General features: G+C 41.1%; 1 protein-coding gene across 1 annotated transcript; it reads right to left on the bottom strand.

The window, feature by feature from the left end:
- Positions 1-948: 948 nt before the first annotated feature.
- On the bottom strand, positions 949-7,509 carry pth4 (parathyroid hormone 4). The gene is made up of 3 exons (XM_050038338.1): positions 7,412-7,509; positions 2,890-2,978; positions 949-2,496 (listed from the first exon to the last, which is right to left on the bottom strand). The coding sequence occupies exons 2-3, from the start codon at positions 2,973-2,975 to the stop codon at positions 2,226-2,228; spliced, it is 357 nt and encodes a 118-aa protein (XP_049894295.1). The 5' UTR covers positions 2,976-2,978; positions 7,412-7,509; the 3' UTR covers positions 949-2,225.
- Between the last annotated feature and the right edge of the window lie 9,045 nt (positions 7,510-16,554).

Below are 16,554 nucleotides of genomic sequence, written 5' to 3' on the forward strand. Positions count from 1 at the left end.
TATTGTTTTATAACTTGTTGATGTGATTTTTGTGTGCTTTTATTGTTTTCTATGTACTGTAATCAGGGTGTTCTCGTACAAGAGAAGCTTTCAATGGCCTTCCCTGTTTAAATAAAGGTTATATTAATAATATAGGCTGCCAAGCTGGCTGCCACATGTTTTCACCCCAGTTTTGTCCGTGGACTTTCACGTCTACATATGTCGCACTATGCACCCTCCTGCGTCTGTTGTTGAAGTCCTGGAATGCTGTGTTACATGTACTGTCTTTCAAATTACAATGCCAATTTAACAGGAAATGTGTAGTTTCTGCTCTATAGATGCGTAAAACCTCTTGTTTTAATATTTATTTACTCCAACAAACACACATGTATAGGTTTTGGCAACAAAAGTACTAGGTTAGGTTTATAAAAAATATTATTGTCAGGCTCAACATTTACACAGGAAATGAACAGCAAGCTCCTGGGTGAAAGTCCTGTGTTTGTTGGACACATTCACTGCCCCACCTGCCTGCCCTATAGGTTAGGGTTGGTATTATAAACTGACGCCTTTCAAGCAGCATATCATACTGCCGCAAAAGGTGCCTTTTTGTGTCGGTGGCTGACACTAAAATCACTGACAAAGTGGTGGGCTGAGGCTGCTGGGTGGCTTAACCTATAACAATACATAATATATTATTCATTGATTATATTTTGTATTAATAATGTGAATCTGTAAAGTAATAGAAGATATCAAATAACTGTAGTGATTAAAAAGTACAGTATATCCCTCTGAAATGAAGTAGAAAGCAACATAAAATGTAAACTACCTCACAACTGTATTAATGTAAAGCACTTGTGTGAATGTACTTATGTTCCTTTCCACCACTGCTTTAATCAGCATTCACTTCCTCATATATGGTCAGTCAGTGTTGTACAACATGTAAATGCAACAGGCGTAAGTCTTTGGTCATCTATTTATTGTCATTGCACAAAGTACACGTACTGAGACATGAAATGCAGTTAATACAGGGCTGGGCCGGGATTTGAACCACAGACCTTTCACACTGTAACTGAAAATTAGACCCCGAGACCAACGAGCCACATATTCTCAGTTTTTTGCACACACAGACCAGAAAATATGACGTTTCAGTTGTTTCTTAGTCTTGTTTTTTTTTCTTACAGGAATAAAAATGATTAAAACTATGAATCATCCCCACACTTGAAAACATTTTTATCTTTTGGTCATATCATCCAGCTCTTGATATAAGTGTAATGAAGTTCACCTTGACCAATGCTTCATCACAGGACCTTATCTGTGTTCCCAGGGTACTATGTTCCCCAGTTTAATATTCTGTTAGCACATTAACACTCCTGTTTTGTCTGGATCGAATTTGACCCATTTCAAGTTAAAATATATCATAAATATATTTTTAAAAAATCCAGTTAACCCTGACCTTTGGTGAAAGCAGTAGTTGATTGTTAGAGCTCTCTGACTCTAACCTGACACTGGACCTCTCTCCTTATCTAAACCTGTATGGACATGGCAGTAATTATCTACTATCGATTTCCTAACCCCAAAAGGTTAAATAATTATTTTTCTCCTTTTTTATCTTTTGTTTTCCATTTTCCTCTCTTTTAATTGGTGAATTAATTGGATGACTAATTGTTATTATTTTGAATTTAGGGCTGAGATGAGTTTGGGACTTACTGTTCAGGCAGAAAGAGTTACTATTATCTAGACTGAGACCTGTGCCAGTGAAATTTCAGGACTCTCAGGATCATGATGATAGACCCCTAACCAAACTCATGTCATATTAAAGGAACAGTATGTACGATTTAGGGGGATTTAGTTGTGTCTAGCGGTAAGGATTGTAGATTACAACCAGCGGAAACTTCTCCTGTTTAGAATTCCCTCTGTGTTCACTGTTCAGGAGGTTTTTACCATCAGGTGAATTATCTGCAGATGTCTCTTCCTCTCCAAAATAAACTTTTGGTCAAAACAGCTAACAGCTTTTTCAGGTTCCCATTATGTGCCATATACATGTGGGGAATGCAGGACCCTAGGAACAGGAATGAAACCCCCTATGGAACAAAACATTTAATCTGCTTTTAAAGTCTTGAAGACATTTGGACATGTCTGCACCTGAATAAGTGTCTTAGTGTCTTAGCACCAAAGACAAATGATACAAATGATAATGATTATTTCTTATATACATGTTCACTTTATGTTTGTGTATCAAAGTGACGTTATGCCTCTCTGTCTGGCTGTTGAGTCAGGTAGGGATTAAAGAAGTCTCTCAGGAGGCTCTGCACCCGGGTGGGCTCGGGGCTCACAGCAGCAGGGACCAGCGCTGGATTCAGAGACAGGTTCAGGACCTTTGTGGGGCTGTACGCAGCAGACCGAGTCTGGGCGGTGTGGAGACCCTCGATGGCGCTGGACAGCCAGATGAGTCTCTTGAGACTCTGGATGTTTCGGCTGCGGTCGTGCATCAGCTGGTGTTCGGTCACAGCTCGGCGACTGCAGGGAGAGAGAAATCAGACAGTTTATCCAAACACAGAGTCAAAATACACTGAAGAAAGAAAGATAATACTGATAATACAACTGAATGCTGAAATGTATATACCACTGACTTTAAATTTGACTCAGGTTTCTCTTTTATGTTGAATCTGTGATGTTTTTGTCCTTTTTGGGAGTATAGGAAGCTGATGTGTTTGTGTGGACATTTTGATGTTTTGCTGTGATTCTGGGTCTGCATATATTCAAAAGTGCTCCTCTGCTACAGCTGATGACACTAAACATTTCCCTACTGCCACATTCATGAACCTACTCTACTTCTGTGTCAAAGCAGTTAACAACCATTTACAGTTAGCATGTAAACACGCTGACATTGGGCGGGAACAGGTGTCTCACCTCTCGTTCTGTTGACACTGGGCGGTTGTAAAGTTGACAAGAAGCATGACAGCGAGCCACTGCACAGGCCTGTGGGAAATCTGCATCTTCTGAAACAAAACAGCAACAAACACTTCCTGTCAAAGACAAAAGATCAGGGAGCATCAAAAAACATCTAGCTAGTTGGATCAGCTTTCCCAACCTTTTTGGTTTGTGACCCCTGAAGCAATATCTATTTTTAACCACTTGTCACTGGTTGGATCCAGTGGTGTAGAGGCAGTTATACTTCTGGGTAGATGGGTAGGTTACCTGGGAAAAAATAAGTTTACTCTCCTATATCCACCAGTGGCTTTTTGGCTGATCAGTGCATATGCTATAAACAGCAGAAAAAGAGGTGAGTATATCCTGCATACCTGTTTCTACCCTCCACTACACCACTGGTTGTCTCCATCAGTCATGACAAGTTCAGAGAGAAACTGATTTTCATTGCTGTTGTTATACTTTAATAACTTCTTGAGTTCAAAAGAAGTGAAATCACTCATTAGAAAAGAGCAAAGATTTGTGAAAAGTCAGAAAAATAAATGTTGTATGTCTGAGGTACACGAAATACAATGTGCCTACAGTACAGGTGAATACAGTAGAATTTTTAACAAAAAGATATCACCATGAAACTTCCCCAGTTGATGACTTACATTAAGACAAAAACTTTTTGTATTTAAAGATTTTAGAAAATTTGTGTTTAAATATACAAATGAGCCATTATCTAATCAAAGGGGAACTACACCCATTGTCAGAATTCATACATGTTATTCCTGTGGTCGAAGACAGTCCAAAAATATTAGTTCACATTAACAACTCTCTCCCAAATCCAAAAACTAAAATGCTAAACACAAATTTGTGATGTCATAGGGTATAAAGTCTGGAGTTGCTCTTTAATTCCAGTTCAGACTAAAGATTCATGATGAGATGAGTTGAAACAGGCAACTACTTTCAATCCGCTGCTCTGCAACGTTCTAAAAACCTGCCAGTTCACACCAATGCAACTATATGAGATGGTGTATCATCTCTATGCAACAACTCTCTGTACTTTTGTTCTGATTTGCAGCTTTTCAGGCTTACTTTGTGGCTGAATATAATTTGTAGCTTCTTAAAATATGAATGAGGATAGTGATAGTGAGATACTGGCTACAGCTGCATATATAGGAGTGATGAAACGGCAAAAACTGAAACAAAACGAGCATCAGATGGACTGTGATTGTCTGTGGAGCAGCTCCAGACTTTATACCCTATGACATCACAAGTTTGAGACTTAAGGCCCGAACATACTGGGGCGGAACGTACGCGGAACGGACTCCGCGGAGGTCCGCGCGGACTCAAAGCGGACGTCCGCAAGCCCTGTGCGCGCAAAGCTCAGATTTTACGACCACGTGGACTCCGCTCCGCGCACCAGTGACTGCTGGGCATGTATTTTTCACATTGCAGGGATTTTTCACGGACATTTTTACAGGAAACTACAACGCGGAAGTGCGCTCGACTGTGAAAGCCCGAATGACTGCGGACATTCCTTGCGGAGTCCGTTCCACTAATAGTATGCCCGAGTATGTTCGGGCCTTTACTTCTCTGGTTTCTGGCTTTGAGAGGGAGCAGCTCATGTTCACAAATATTGATTAACCTTTCCTTAATCATGGAAAAAACATATTGGGATTCTTAATTTAAGTGTTGTTCCCCTTTAAATATATGCTGATTTGCATAGATTTCCATAACGGAAATCTGAACATTAGAGACAGCCACGCTCAAAATTCTTGTGTCATTTTGCTGACACATAAGAGACAGAGAGGATTTTGGATATCTCTTTTCATCACTCTGTAAATCAAACAATTAATCTCAACTGCCATGAAAAATCCATTGTCACCATGTTTGTAGGATTAAAATGTTCCATACATCAGGCTCTGAAAGACATCTGAATACCCTCTGTAAAAACCTTCAGAATATAGATAGAAATAAATCCTGTTTATTTCCCTGCTTTTTGTCCTTTGCCAATCACATGTCTGATTTACATCTTTGCCCTCAATCATCTGACGCAGTCAAGCCAGTGTTTAGATACTAATCTTCTCCTTCTTGAATTTAGCGCACACATGACGTAAGATGAGCTGTGCACACAGCTGCATTGACGCTGTGTTGTTTTTCTGTACAGACCAAAGTGAACACAGCTGAAAACAGTGACGTTTTTTTGTCACGTTGCCAAGTGTTTGATCTCCAGAGATACATTTTGATTTGAGGATCACTGTAAGTCAAGACCAAATAAAGATTTTGGGCTCTTATTTTTCAATTTTATACATTTTAACTGGACAAAAAAAATGGAAATTCATGTTAAATGTTAAAAAGGTCGCAATTCTTGAAAGCAGATGCGATGATGGGTAAGATGAGCGACCAATCAGAGCTCAGGTACCTCCCCTCTCTGACTTGACTTATGTTTTTCTGAAGACACATGTAAGCGTCTCTGTGGGTCTATGCAGACGAAAGCGTTATTGGTAACTATCAACTCATTCTCGCTCCTGCCTCGTCATATATCGATGTTTGCTCATGGACTTTTTACATCCAGATACAGCGTGAAAGGTACCCTGGTATGGGTGTATTGGTTGTTGACGTTCTGGGACATCGTGTCAAGTTCTGCCTGTTACATGCATTGTCTTCATTCAAATTACCCTTCTGTTTTCACAGGAAACGTAATATTTACATACAGTCTCTTTCAAAATAAATGCACTACATCAGTACAACAATGCTAATTGACGACTAACGCACGTGGTTGGGTTTAGGCAACAAAAGCACATGGTTGGGTTTGGGAAAAGAGAACAGGGTTTCATCACCACTCGCACCCACTCTACTCCGAGTTTCGCGCCTTAACTTTCGTTCTTGTCCCATTGCATTTCCTCCTGATGCCACCATTAAACTATAACAGCAACCGGCCGCATATCATGCCGACGTTAAAGGACGCCTTTTTTCAGTAGTGTCTGATGCTGAAAGTCACTGCCCAAGCATTGAATTTCATTCTTTCATTTCAGATGGGTTGCAACTGTAGGTTTGTAGGACTGAGCGTCAAGCTGATCGATTGATCCAACAGCCCCGTCAATAGAAGAAAATGTTGGCATCATACATGTCATATCAACGTTTCTAAAGCAATGTATTTCTGATTTCATGTAGAGGAGCCAAGTTTGTCATCAGGAGAAGGTGGTTGTGGATGGTGAGACACCAAAGCAAGATGCCTGCCAAGCTGCAGACCATTATGTGTGACCAAAAAACAATACAGGTTGTGTTTTACTGAGCTGTCGCTGTATTTCCACTGCAGATGCTGCCTCAAAAAGTGTTTTTTCTTTTAACCAAGACATCGCTGCATTTTCAGCTGGGGTACGGCCACGAAAAGTGAGTATTTGACCAAAATGTGATCTTCTCTTCACCATAAGTGTTTTTTGTGCCTAAACCTGACTTCAATTTAACCACAGCATTGCTGAAATGTTAAGTTTCATTGTGACACTTCAGCATATCCACCGCTATATAACAACGTACAAATGTAACCCAACTCCGGTTGGGATGCTGGATCGAAGCAGAAAAGAAAAACATATAAACATTCAAACAAAGACAAACGTCTCAGAGGAGAGGAAAAGTGCTTTTAGCCAGTCAGCCTGGTCTGTAAGAGGTTCGAGAGTGGAATGTAAATCCAATTCATATCACAGAACTAAACACTTATAGATCTTTCAGTAACCAATTAAAACAATGGAAGTCTTTTCTGCTGCTAATAGCCTAATAATAATAAATCCTGCTAGTGTCACAATTTTGTTATATATGGAAATATGTCACTACTGCCTCTAGTGCTTTTAAAAATTGTATGTCTTCTTATATTGCATCAACCTCAGGTTTGAGCACTGAATCACACATTTGATGATCTTCACATTCTTGTGACTAAACAATCAAGTTAAAATCGTTTCTTGTTGTGTTCAAAGAAGTCTTTTTTGTGCTTTGTTGTATTTTAGGTAGCCTTGTGTAACATCTTGGCTGAAGAAATTACCTTTTGGCAAATTCTGGCATTCAAATATTAATTTGCATCATTCCTTCTTAACTAAACTAAACTAAACTCAACTCAAAATTACCTCTATTTTGTCCAGCTTTAAGTTAATTAATGAAATACACAAATGGAAAAAGAACAACTCTGATATTCAACTCCTCAGTTTTTCATGTTAATCTGACAAAAAACGTTATCTGTTACTGACTTTTTAAATACATCACAAAGACCTATAAAGTCATACTTTTTTAACTTTGACAGGAAAATGTGTTGCCTAAAAAAATCACAAAGCAGTTTGTCCCAAAACAGACAAACAAGTTGAACATAAATCATCATATTTACAGAGGCAACCTTTGACAGAAGAGCAGGATACAGAGATTACAGAAGTGTAACTAAAAAACAAAGCTAGAAGAACTCGCACACACAAACACACAAAGTCACACTCTGAGCTTCGTTAAGTGATGACAGTCCCTTAAAGGTACTTACATTGATCGTCCCTGTTGGTGACAGCTGCTCGTTTAATGATCAGACACTAAACTGGCTTCAGGGTCAACCTCCAGACCTTTTTATAAAAGCCCCCTGACACACACACACAAACACACACAATATTTAAGACCTCCCACATGCTTATCATCACAACAAATTCAAAGTGGGGCGTTTGATTTGTTAATGAAACAAACGTCAGCATCCGTCGTCTCTCTGACATGTCATGTTTGTGTGTAGAGTGAAAAATATCAAACACTGTCCGGGTTATTTGTGTGAACACAATCCCAAACAGCCTCCTGCACCTCAGTGTGACAGAGGAAGAGGTTTAAACATTCACAGATACTCTTTACATAATCAGGTGTTTTGAAAAGAAGGATGAAATTCAATTGAGGGATTATCATTTTTCTATTTTCTGGTCTAATCCGCCCTGCTTCTCTTGGAGAGATTCAGGCGTCTGACAAAGAGGAATTTATAAAAATGGGGCCGAATGGTGTTATTGATGTTTGAGGGTGCAGACACACAGAGATGAGTCAGTGAGGATAAACAACTGAACGTCAGCAAACCGTCTGTCGGCTCAGGTTTAAATTTTTCTAAACACACTCTGTCTGTAGTTAAGATGCTTGTCGCCTGGAGCTCCTCTGAGGCTCCTTGACATTACAACCACCACCTCAAGCACTAATGAACCCCAAATAAACTGGAGTCCCTGGTTGCCGCGGTGTCAACACAGTCACCGTTAAAGACGCAGTCGTCTTGACAACACCTTCCAGGACGAGTTTCCCTCAGTGAGAAATGTAGGCTGAAGTCAAAGGCTCGTGGGTGGAGAGACGGAGAGAGGACAAGTGATTTAGCCCATTAGAGAGTAAATGACGGCGGTGTGAAGAAAGTCAAAGACAAATAGAGATGGACAGAGAAGAAAGAGAGATGTGGTGAGCCTGAGAAGAAAAAGAGAAGAAACTAATCAGCAGATGGAAGAAAAATGTATCACAGCAGGAAGAACAGGAGCCGATCAGGACCTGTATTTATACAAATTTAAATTCTACTGGCAAATTTAGGAATGACAGGTATTCATCAAAAATACTTAACCATAAGACAGCTCCAGAGGTCCCAGGAGCGGGTTCAGAGTCGATTCAAGATGGTTTTCATTACTGGCCATGATCAATAATTTGTTAGCTGAACATATGACAAGACGTCAGACGTTCTTGACTTTTTCTTTATTAAGGATATAAACAACATGAACAAAGCTGCATTTTTTGCACTTCCTGCTCAGAGCAACATGTGATTAACCCAACGTACTCTCATAGAACGGGTCGTATGATATCTTACGAATTTGTGCTCCACGAATGACATTACGTCCTTAATGTACGTTACATAATTAACGTTAAGTTATGGAGGTCAGGAAACTGCAGCATCAGAAACCAACGAAAAAAAGTGTCTAACGTCAGCTTGATAGGCGCCGGATTGCTGTTAAAGTTTAATGGTGCCCGGCAGTGTCAGGGGGAAACACAGTAGGACAAGGACGAAAGTTAAGGTGGCAAAAGTCCGACAGGGGCAGGCAGGAGGGGTGGTGGATGGGTCCAACAAATGCTGACTTTCACCCAAGAGAGTGGCATTTGCATCTCGTATGTTTCTTGAGTCAAACCCTGTTTTTTTTTTTTTTTCCTAAATCCAACCACTTGTTTGTTGTATGAAAAAAAAAATCATTTCACAGCACCTTCTGTCCTAAGACCTTTAATTCAGACAGGACTTCACAAAAAACAACTTAAATCACTGCTGTTTGTTGACGTCAGTTTTATATTCTCGCTTTTTTGCAGATGATGTTGCTGTATTCATTTAACTGTGACCACCACTGCACACTGGAGCAGCTGACTTTCCTACAGTTGGAATTAGAGATTTGCCATTAGTTAGCTGACATACTAAAGGGGCCGGTTTGTGGGAACCAATTTGTAACATTAATTTAGAGACAGACAACAAGGTGAAGGTTTCATTTCAGCTCTTGGAGAACACTGTTTGCATCACCTTTCCAGCTGTGGAGAATGAGACCAATAATGTACTTCAATTCAATTTTATTTATAAAGCCTTATATCACAAATCACAATTTGCAGAGGGCTTTACAACGTACGACATCCCTCTGTCCTTGGACCCTCACAGCGGATAAGGAAAAACTCCCCAAGAAAAACAAAAACGGTAGAAACCTCAGGAGGAGCAATTAGGAGGGATCCCAAAACAGGGGAGTAGCCGGCATCAACCGGACGCACACACACAGCAAGCAGTTCAATTGTGTGCAATGGTACCATGAGGGACCAGGCAGTAAGCAATGTCAGACAAGCAGGGAATCCAGAACCAGGAGTACTCTCAAGAGAAGCCGACACAGCCGTGCAAATCCAAATGTAAACAGAGAGGGTCTTGCCAGCGGTGATGATGAAGCTGAAGAGTGGAAACCGCGGCGCACACTCAAAGGCGGAATGTACAGCCACATGGCGAAGCAATCCACAGTACAGAAATCCATGGTGGATGAACAGGTAAACCCACTATGGAGAGCTGGGTGACTGTCTCTCCAAACCACCACGGGGAACAGGCAAACAGAAACCAGGAAGGCAGAAGCAGAGCTCTTGGTCGGAGGCAGAAGGCTGAGTGGTTTACTGGGGAGCAGATGAAACCAGAAAGTCAGAGGCAGGCGAGGTTTGCAATGAGGAAGCAGTCCGGGAAAAAAAAGCTAGAAAGTCTTGCATAGCAATGGTGAAAAACAATCTGGCAAGGAGAGTCTGTGAAGATGTGAGTCTTTATAGTGGCAGGAGACAATGATCTACAGGTGACAGGCTGGCAGGTAGGTTTGGTGGTGAGTTGGGCTGAGCGAAAAACCAATGAGTTGGCTCAGAAAATGGTATGTATAAGTCCTAAGTTGAAGTCTGCGTTGGTATTACGGACTTCTGATCTAATTGTGTCTCTGTACCAATGAGAAGGCAAACTAACACCCATATTTAGATTAAAAAAAACAAACATCAGTCAACATCACGTGGTGTGTTTTTAATCTGGTGGAAGGATTTTTCAGTCAAAGTTGAAATATGATAGGTTATAGTGTGATTTGCCGTGCTCACCCCATTGACTTCAATGGAACTGACACCAAAGTCTGGCTCCTTAAACGCTGTCAGTGTCACTGTTCCTTCTTTTATATTTTCCTTGGTATTAAAGCCATTTAAGTGGTCCACAATGCAGTTTATTACAATATGAAGATGGGAGGCTGAAGGCTTGAGTGGAATGATGGCTGAGGTGTGCTGGGAATGGTGAAGCAGATCAGGCAGAGGGGCTGACGACAGAGCAGTTCAAATTCAGAGGCAGAAGCCGAGAACGAGGCTGGACATGGCTGGTTATAGTTGAGGCTGGCGTGGTGAACCTGAGACACAAAACCGAGTGTGACTTGGGGTCCAAAAAGTACAAAAAGACTAAGTGTCGAAAAACTCAGACGTTGCCCTTGATATCTGAGCCGAGGTTTTATACTGCAGTGGCTTGACTGTAGATGAGGTTCAGGTGTGCAGGTTCAGCAGCTGCTGGCACTCAGGAGGACTGGCAGGAGGAGGGAACCAGAAGGCTACACCCAGCAAACACACAGAGACAGACTGAAAACAAACACGAGACAGTAGGAAGGGGAAACAGGGAACACTAACATGCTCTTGTAATCAATGACAAACTGTTATGAATGTAAAGAAATGATAAACACATTGCTCCTATGTTGTCTTATGAAAAATCAGCATTTCTTATCAATTTAGGTTTTATAGAAGTATTTTTATATACAGTAAGTTCCTTCCTTCTGACTGGGTGAGGCTTCATGATATGCCCCCAGAGCCCGGTCTCACTCTGAAGTCGTCGAAATCTGGCACTTGGGCAGTGACTTGAGGCATCAGAAACCAACAAAAAAAGGTGTCCTTTAACGTAGGCATGATACGGAGCCGGCTGCCATTATAGTTAAACAGCACCGTTGGTTGGAAACACGACAGGACAAGGACGAAAGTTAAGATGGCGAATGTCCACATGGGGCAGGTGGGAGTGGTGGTGGATGGGTCCAACAAACACTGACCTTCACCCGAGAGAGCGGTGTTTGCGTCCTCTAAGATTCTAAAGCCAAACCCTGTTCTTTTTTTTCGTAAACCTAACCACGTGTTAGGAGGTGTATTTTGAAAGAAGACAATGCATGTAACAGGCAGATCTTGACACAGCGTCCCAGAATGTCAACAACCAACACACCCAGGGTACCTTGCACGCCATATCTTGATGTGGAAAGTCCATGACCAAACGTCAATATGTGACGAGGTCAGACTGAAAATGTGTTGGGCCCCATTGTGTTTTACAGTTTATACCTTCCAGTTCTGCATTCCAGTCATCTGCAGCATCTTTTTTAAAGAAAATATTCAGGTGAAGATAAAAAAAAATGAAATTAAAAAAACTTTTATTTCAGTGTGTTGAAACTTCAATGACAGAAATGCTTACTTTGCATGATTACTGAGCTCAATGTGTATAAAGTCAATATTTACTGTCATCTGCTTCGTTTATTTAAAGATTAAAATGTTATTACTATGCCACATCATGCAGACACAGCTCTGATTTGTTGCTGTCCTGCAGCAGGAGGAGGTCCCTCTGGTGTAAGGCAGTCTGGTGACCACATGGTGGCAGTGTTGCACTGAGCAGCTGAAGGCTTCTAAGGAAGAGGAAGAGTTTCATCACATCTGCAGCTGCAGATTTCGACAGGGGGGCTTTTCTCAATTGTCGATTTAGTGCTTCCTTGTCTCCTCTCTCCTCCTGCCTCCGACCCGGAAAGCAATCTCAGCACGCCATTTTGAGGGATGTTTCAGTTCCTAAAATGCATCTTGAGGAGAGACTTTAGAGGAGAGATGATGCACAGGTGCACCCTTTGCAGAGGTCTTTTGGCACCCATGGTGTATGAATGATGCGTGACACACAGCAAGGATATACAAATCATGGCAGCTTTGCTACACATCATACTTAATTCACCTTGCTTTAAAATGATGACTCTAAAGTATGAATGCCTTATTTTGCTAACTTTCCAGGTGTCACTTCCTTGCTTCCTCCAATGGCATCTCAGGTGGAAAGGACGAAGATGCAAGGAGAGGAGGCTAGGAAAGGAATTGGGAATGTACAAACTGGGAAACGAGAAGGAGACTTAAAACACTTGATTTGTCTGATGTATGACAACTGTTGAATAGCGCCCTCTCGAGGCGGGAGTGTTTATTACAGTCACAGTTTTTTTAGGACTTTGAAAGGAGTTCAGATTAACCATTGCTGTGAGTCAGTCCAAATGAATAAAAAATAATAACACAGTAAATGTGTTAATTTAACAAAAAATATTTGAGATCAAATTTGGTATTGAGACCATAATGTGTTAAGTGTTTAACCAGTAAGTCCAGTATGATTTGCGTCTAAGTAGCAGACTAAATTACAGCCTCTTCTTAGGAGAGAAACCTTTTCAATGTCCGTGTATCTACAGATGAAATAGGATGATTATTTTAAACACGAGGGAAATTCATATTTTTACATCTGAAGTAACAACGAAGCTCCCTACTGGTTTTATCTGCAAATGGCATATGGCCAAGTTATGAGATAAATCACAGCTTTTGTGTTACAACTTAAAACATCCTGAACAGGAAGAGATTTACCAGCTTGGAGGTGTCTGAACGACGAGCATCAATAAGTGTAGCTGCATCAACAGTTTGCAGTGTAGTTATAGGAGATAAAAGTAAATCTAAATTAAAGGGAAAGTTCACCCCCAAATCAAAAATATGAATTTTACCTCTTACTGTCTATCATTATAGATTGTTTTGGTGTGAGCTGCTGAGTGTTGGAGATATCAGCTGTAGAGATGTCTGCCTTCTCTCCAATATAATGGAACTAGATGTCACTCAGCTTGTGGTGCTCAAAGCACCAAAAAAATACATTTGAAAAACTCCACAGCAATGTCTCTTTCCAGAAGTCATGACCCAGTTACTGAAGATAATCCACAGACCTTGTTGCGAGCAGTTTCATGTAGGAACTATTTTCTTTCTACTGAACTACAGCCACCAAATGTATCACTGTGCCGAAGGAAGCGTGCATCTACTGCTAGCTCACCTGGCACCACTAAGCTAGCTAACGTTACAGCTCAGTGGAGACATCATTGAAGGCCACCGTGGCTTTGTCACAGGATGAACTGTTGATAAGAGCATAGTTCCCTGCAATTTCTGCAGCAAGGAATTTTCGTACCATTGGAGTACTTCATGCCTGAAATATCACCTCAGTGCAAGCATTTATTAGTGAACCCGGAGGTCCAAGCTAGCAAAGCCTCCGATGCTATAGCGCTAGCATCCAGCCTCCTCGAACCACATTCGACCAGGTGTTCAGACACAAACTGGGTAAGTCTACCTGTGGCTGACTAACTTATCCTCTTGCAAAATGGACTGCAAACCAGTTTGGGTGGTAGAGGATAGTGTCCATCCAACAGCTTTACTACAACACATCTGCCAAAATTCATTTGACCTGATTTTTTAAAAAGTACTTTCACAGAAAAAAATAATGTACGCAATCAATTTAGATTAATTTATCACAGAGCATGTAATTAATTAGATTATTTTCTTACTGATTGACAGCTCTAATATATATAATCTCCCTCTCACCCCACTTGGTGGGGATGGTGTGCGTCTTCTTGAAGCTCAGGTCCTCTGGAGCCCTGGGAGTTTGAGGGTTCTGCGCAGTATCTTAGCTGTTCCTAGGACGGCACTCATCTGGACAGAGACCTCAGATGTTGCACCTGGGATTTGCTGCAGCTACTCTCCCAGTTTGGGGGTCACAGGCCCTAATGCTTTCATCTGTACTTGGACTTGGACCTCGCCTTCCACATGTATTCCAGATATTCCTTCAGTCCCTGTTACTGCTCAGTCTTTTCACGCTCTTTCTTCCTGATATTACTCTCAGCTGGTATCGCCACATCTACCACAACTGCCCTCTACTGCTCTGTGTCAACCACCACTATGTCAGTCTGGAACTTGAAGTCCCTCAGGATCTTAGCCCTGTTGTCCTCAACCAGCTTCAGGTGTGTGTCCCTTTGGGACTTTGGGAGTTCTTGTCCATACTCGGCACAGATCTTTCTGTACACTATCCCAGCCTCTTGGTTGTGCCTCTCGGTGTACGCTGTCCCAGCTTGCATCTTCCTGCTACTATGTGCTGGACTGTCTCAGGAGCCTCTTTGCAGAGCCTGCACCAGGGGTCCTGCTGGTGTGGTAGACTCTTGTCTCTATGGATCTGCTGCTCAGGGTCTGTTCTTGTGCTGCCATGATCAAGGCCTCTGTGCTGTCCTTCAGGCCGGCTTTTTCTAGCCACTGCTGGGATTTCTTGATGTCAGTCACTTCCCCTATCTGCGGATTGTGTGTGTGTGTGTGTGTGTGTGTGTGTGTCTGTGTCTGTGTCTGTGTGTGTCACATGGCTTTGTTAGGATTATTTCTGAAAAACAGGCTGTGGACACAGCTCTGATCATAGACACTTAGTGAAAGTCAATAAAATGAATTAAAATAAATTTAAGTACATTTTTTTGGGGGGTGGGGGGGGGGAGTAGCTGTGTAATAAGTGGGACAGTGTACAGTGAGCAGGTCATTGAAATGAACCCGAACAGAGTGATGATATATACATATATATAAAATCTTTAAAAAAGAATCACAAATGGACACTGAATTATTTCAAATTCCAATGGCTTTATTTTATGTATATAGATTTGTATATATTTATATATATTTATATATTATATATATATACTTATGTAACAACTTTTACTAAGTTGCTTGATTATCATCTTTTGTTCAGCTTAAGTTCAAACGACATGACACTAAGACCAAGGCATTCCACATGATCATATCTTACAAAAGAGTAAAGAAAACAACATGAGTGTGTGTGCACCTGTCGCGCGCACACACACACGCACACACACACACACACACACACACATACATACATCAATGTACAGGTGTCGTGGTTCTGTTTGTAGAAAGAACTGAAAAATAAAAAGCAGGTTAAGAGACGAGAGACGAGCAGACAGAGTGAGAGTGTGAGGGAGAGAAAGTGAGAAACCAGATGAATTACTTGGAGCCGAACTGGAGGATTCTGTTGCATAGATTGAAGCAAACAGGAGGAGGATGTTTGATAGAAACAGACAGGATGAGAGCGACGCACACACACGTAGACACACTGAGGAAACGCACTTTCATCGACAGCCAACAGCCCACCTGACACACACACACACACACACACACACACACACACACAGGGAAGCACAGGAAGTTTTATTTTGGCTCACAAACAAATCACTGCTGAGGCTCAGAATCTGTCAGACAGGACGACAGAAGACACTGAGGTCGTGTCCTCTCTACATTTAAACACCACTGAGAGTCTACAGTCATGTACCAGAGCTCTGAGCTAAACGCTAACACCAGTATGTTAACATTACCACAATGCTAAAATGCTGACGTTTAGCAGGTATTAATATTCATCATGTTCACCATCTTAGTTACATAACATTTGCTAATTAGCACTAAACACAAAGTACAGCTGAGGCTGATGGAACACAGTTAGTTTTGCAGATATTTCTGCATAAAATACACAAAAAATGACCTTATGATGGCAGCCACCGATCACCGAAGTGATTATGATCAATTATTCAGGGGAAATTAATGCTTGTGGCAAATTTCATGACAATCCATCCAACAGATGTTGAAACATTTCACTCAAAACTACAAATGTGAACCTGGTGATGGAAACAGATGTAAAGTCGGAGGATCACTTGAGTCGTAAAGATTTATCCTCCGGGGAACATTTGTACAAAATTGAACGTAAATGTATTAAATAGCTGTTAAGATATTTACAATCTGGACTGAAGAAATAATTTGACTCCATCTACGCCAAATAGAAAGCTTTTAAACAATATTGGGGGAATAAACTATACATAAAATATAAACAGTAATTGAACAGGTGATTAAATAAAAAGGAAAAAATCCAAATAATCAAAACCCGAGAATTTATGTTTGGTTGCACTGAGACTGACTTGGATTCACGACCTCAGTATTTCTTGAATCCTGGCTGCCAGATTTGCCAAACTACCGTCTCAACAACAT

Source organism: Epinephelus moara, chromosome 24 (genome assembly GCF_006386435.1).
Source record: "Epinephelus moara isolate mb chromosome 24, YSFRI_EMoa_1.0, whole genome shotgun sequence".
Lineage (NCBI taxonomy): Eukaryota > Metazoa > Chordata > Actinopteri > Perciformes > Serranidae > Epinephelus > Epinephelus moara.